Here is a 5000-nt window from a genome sequence, read left to right as displayed (position 1 = left end):
ATATATATATATATATATATATATATATATATATAAATGTGTTGATGTGTTTATCTTTAACGTCCTCTACAGGTGCCCCATCGATTGTGATTGGCTCTTCCTGCTTGTTGTTGATACGCAGCACTTTTGTCTTTTCCCGGCTGATCCTCAAGCCCACTCGCCGTGAAGTTTCTGTCAGGTGGTCTACCTTATCTTGCATGTCTTGCAGGCGATGTGACAGTAGCGCGAGATCATCTGCGTAGTCCAAGTCCTCCAGCTTGTTCATCAGTGTCCACTGAATACCTTTCCCGGAGGTAGCGTAGGCCATCCTGGTAACCCAGTCCAGCACGACGAGGAACAGGAGCGGTGACAACAAACAGCAACAACAACAATACAACAACAATACATACGACCTCTTGAAAGCTCAATATATAAAGTATATTAAGTACCTGAAATTCAAAAGTTTTATATAAAAAGGTCCGATTTAGTATACAAATGATGTAGAGAATTGAAGAGGTTGTGGAAAAATATTACAAATCCAACTGTTGTATCTGGGAACTCGGTGGATATGTGCGTGTGTGTGTGTGTGTGTGTGTGTGTGCATGCGCGTGTGTACGTGTGTGTGTGCCTCTGTGGGTGTGTGTACCTATGTGTATGTGTGTGTGTGCGTGTGTGTGTGTGCGCGCGTGCGTGTGTGTACGTGTGTGTGTACCTCTGTGTGTGTGCCTATGCGTATGTATGTGTGTGTGTTGGTGAGAGAGAGAGTATTAAGCGTTCTTAAACTGCTAAAATAACTCTTTCGTTGCCAAAAATGTTAGCACAACACTCCATATTTCTAGCTTAGAGTTTATTTTGCTAAATCTTACATGAAGAAATTCAAGATATCCATTCCTATATTTATCTCAAATTTGTGAAATTCGAAAGACCAATTTGTAAAGTTTCACCTAAGAAATAATTATATATAATTATTTGATGATAACGAGGTGAAAATGAACTACGGAAAAAAAAGAACCAAAAGTAACCCATAATTTTGCCACGTATATAATAATGACCTCTTAAACCTTTGAAATAAACATTATTTTCATGCAGAAATACTCACTGTTAGACTGATACGCTTTAACCTTGAAAGAAAAACAGCAATATTTTTATTAATCAAATAATAGAGGCAACATGTTAAATATTGCGAAAAATATTTCAGCTATTTCCATCTCAGTTTTAAACTAGGTAAAATTTATGTTTGTGAAGAGTGTCTAATATGCAACATGAAAAGCAGTGTCTTAAAATGGCCTTGGTCATCTTAGCTAAAAGAAACTAAAGAACATATCAATATTTTAAAGCTCGTTAGGTTTAAAACTAATATGAAAAAGTACAAGTGACATCAATTTATATTTTTAAAAAATTTATTTTTCAAATGTTCGTAAAAAACTTTAAAATTAAAGAGTAAAAAATAAAGATGAGAAAATTGTTATAAAGTAAAAAAAAAACACTGTATATATATTTTTTTAAACGGAATAAATATTAGTAATACAGAATTGTAGGGCTTTTCTTGTTCTTAAGCAGTACGTTTCAATTTAATTTTTGAAACTAAAACTGCACCATTAAAAAGAACATACCAACATATTTATTTAGTTCCAAGGGATTTTAAAAAATCAGCAATAAAAATAAAGACCTTTCTGGTGAAATTATTTATAATCGCTCTGTTTAATGAAACATCTAAGTAAATGCTAATTATGGAGAACAATGAATCTTTCTTAAGGCAATCGCTCTTGTAAATATTGTCCATGATTTCATCCCATTTTTTTAAATTTCCTGTAAATGATTAATTTTAGTAACAACCAATGTTTTGCAGAGAACCATCGATTGAAATTTGCATTTCGACAGAACCTACATGCATATAGCATGAAGGGGAATTGGTTCTGTTAATTACTGTTAGAATAATATTTTTATTCATTGTGTTACATTGTGGTTTCAAATCAAGCCGGTCTAAAAATTGTGAGAATTCATAAATCAAAACAATACTGCCTGAAACGTTGACAACTAATTTCAGTGCCAATTGATTGGTGAAAGTCATTTAGAGCCATAACTAATTTCGGTCTTGTGACCTTCATTAGTTTTGAACAGGAACTAATACTGAAAACTTTCTTTATTGTTCGGTGGGACTAAATCAAAACAATACTGCCTGAAACGTTGACAACTAATTTCAGTGCCAATTGATTGGTGAAAGTCATTTAGAGCCATAACTAATTTCGGTCTTGTGACCTTCATTAGTTTTGAACAGGAACTAATACTGAAAACTTTCTTTATTGTTCGGTGGGACAAACGTTGCTGAGAATAATAATAACGTATTTTAGTATTTTGTAAATACATTTTCGTATATTGTTTAGAATATATATTTATATAAACGAACATACTTATAGCTCTAAATTCTCTTTAGAAAATTATATTATAAAATTATATCATAAAATATAAAATGTAATGTAAACAACATTAGTTAATTAACTAAGATAGGATAAAACAACGGAAAAGACAACCAATACTGAGAATGCTTTAGTCATACCAGAGCCAGAGCCAGAGCCAGAGCCAGGGATGTTCTTAAAGACTTTTCTTCCATTTAATGGCTGAACTGGTCGATAATTTGTCATTCTCTTTCCATGACCATCTTCAGCACTCCATAAAACGTTCAGCTGCAAAATATTACAAGAGAGAATGTTTATAAATATTAATGTTACTGTAATTTAAGTTAATTTTGAGAATGGTGGAAAACATTATGCAATTAACTAATTAATCCTTTCCTTTCGTATCGAATTTAAAGTGATAACATCCTCGACTGAAGAATATCTGCTTGTCTATAATTATTGTCTCTAGTTTATTTACACTGTTTATTTACACTCACACCAGTGTCTATTACAGGAGTCCTGTCTACCTATAAGGGAAAAAACAACGATTCAAATTAGTGATCTGGGTGCTGCTTATGTGCTCTCTTTTAAAAATTAAATGCGTTTATATAAACTAGTTCTAGATTCATTCCATAAGATGCTGTAGATAGATGTACAAAGATCAGTACACTTGGACATGCTATTTACATAAATTATCTTATTTATGTAAATAGCATGTCCAGTTACTTGTATCAATATTTTAATTGGATTGTTTCTATAAATATGATAGGATTTACAAACTGAACCTAAAATATTATATCCTTAAACTACTTTTCGAGATATAAATAATTTCTTAAGTGAACTCAGCTGATCCAAAAAGTAATCTGCAATATGAACAATTGACAATAGCCTTATGAAAGAAAGGTAATTATCTATTGTTGGCTGCTCTTTTTATCATGCTGCTTTAGATTATTTTACATTACTGTGGATTTTTTTGCTTTTGAAATTTTAAGTCATTTTTCTAAAATTAACCCATTAGCATTCGGATTACTCATGCTATTCAAACTAAATCATACATTATCTTTTAGCTTCATAATCTCAATGACGAGACTTCTTATTTTTAGAATGACACTATAGAATGGATGTGATCTGACCAGTTTCAACATAAAACAGCTAAAATATTTGAGCCGGATATGGCCAGTTTAAATGCTACAGGATTAAGATAGCACACCAAATTGAGTAGCTCTCTTGCAGCATCAATCTGCAGCTACAGTCATAAATCATTAAGTAAAATATCCATTGGCAAAATTGTTTGTGATTTTAGTTGGCTTACCTGCTTCTGAGATATTTTGAGTGGCATTTCATAAACGGTCCATATGACTGCTTCAGAGCAAGGAGGAGTTGTAAGGCTTCCACTGTATCGGAAATATTTGTCAGACTTAGTTGCCTCTGAAATCAAGCCCTTCAGATCGAAACTTTTAATATTCTTTCCCGAACCTAAGAAAGTAAAGTATGAATTTATATATTCTACAAACCAAAGGAGTTTTAAATGCATTATTTTCAACAAATACATGTAAAATGTGCTGACATTTCTCAATAGGTTCCGTACTTTGCTTCATCTAGGGTTGTGAGGTTTAGCAAACAAATACACACACAAAACAAGTTTTCTTTTTGTATATATAACTGGTGTTTAAAATATACTGTTATCTTGGATGTAATTTTAACTGATTGATAGTTCTACATAATTCTACTTAACTGATAGTCATATTTTTACTTAAGAGTGCTACGTACAACTGGTTCAAATCGGAGTGATTTCTTAAAAATATCTACTCGTAAATAGCCAAAAAATACACCCTCTTGTGGTAAGTGAGGGTCCTTAATGACTCAGCATCACGTATAAAGTAAAAGGCAAAACTGATCATTTACAGAAATTTAAGAAGTAAACCCGTTTGAAATATTTTTCTAATTTTTGTAACACTTATGTCTTAACTTGCACTAAACTACGAACAACTTTGTCCTCTTGGTTGAAAATTACTACAGGCTAAGAACAACACACACACACCATTTTGCAAATGTTTAGTAAAATTCATGTAGGAAATCAACAAACTATTCTACTTTATCACGAAAACCGATGTGCAATCAGACGTTTTGTGTAATACTGTGCCATTCCAGTGTTTTCCAGGTCCACGTATGATTCATGGTTCTTTCACGCGCCATACATTCTTCCTTATTTGACCAATGGGTTGTACATATGCCCGTTTATAAAGACGATAACTCCTCAATATAAGCGGAATAAAATGTAGATATAACATATTCTTCACACACACACACACACACACACACACACACACACATATATATATATATCAATACTCACTCGTAACGTTGCCAACGTATGGTATGATTGTCTTTAATTGAGGATTTTCATCTCCAATCTGTAACAACAAAAGGTGTTTGTTTTAGCTATTTCATAAAGTATCACTTGCTACTAAAATCAAAAACAATAACATTTAGGAATTTTGTAAAAACTAACCTTGAAAAAGAAACCAAGAACAGCTAAACCATCGGGTTCGTTAGGGCCACAGATACATTATGGTATTTTGGGTTCACGTGTACGATATGCATCTAGAATTAAGAATATAGAAT

General features: G+C 32.5%; 1 protein-coding gene across 4 annotated transcripts in view; it reads right to left on the bottom strand.

Annotated features, from left to right (window-relative positions):
- Positions 1-5000, bottom strand: part of LOC115214942 (carbonic anhydrase 2) — a 39907-nt gene that overhangs the window by 7852 nt on the left and 27055 nt on the right. For 2 of the 4 annotated variants that reach the window (XM_036503460.1, XM_036503461.1), the window contains exons 7-9: positions 3688-3851; positions 2549-2663; positions 1079-1100 (exon numbers count right to left, since the gene is read on the bottom strand). In XM_036503460.1, the coding sequence (XP_036359353.1) occupies positions 1096-1100; positions 2549-2663; positions 3688-3851 (284 nt within the window). In that variant the 3' untranslated portion in view covers positions 1079-1095. Of the gene's footprint in view, positions 1-1078; positions 1101-1856; positions 2664-3687; positions 3852-4731; positions 4790-5000 lie in introns of those variants that run through there. The other 2 variants (XM_029784039.2, XM_029784030.2) reach the window with 2 other exon arrangements.

The sequence above is a fragment of the Octopus sinensis genome, linkage group LG1, assembly GCF_006345805.1.
Source record: "Octopus sinensis linkage group LG1, ASM634580v1, whole genome shotgun sequence".
In the NCBI taxonomy this organism is placed as follows: Eukaryota; Metazoa; Mollusca; class Cephalopoda; order Octopoda; family Octopodidae; genus Octopus; species Octopus sinensis.
Note: the sequence above shows the minus strand (reverse complement) of the source record. Positions and strands in the feature narration are given on the sequence as shown.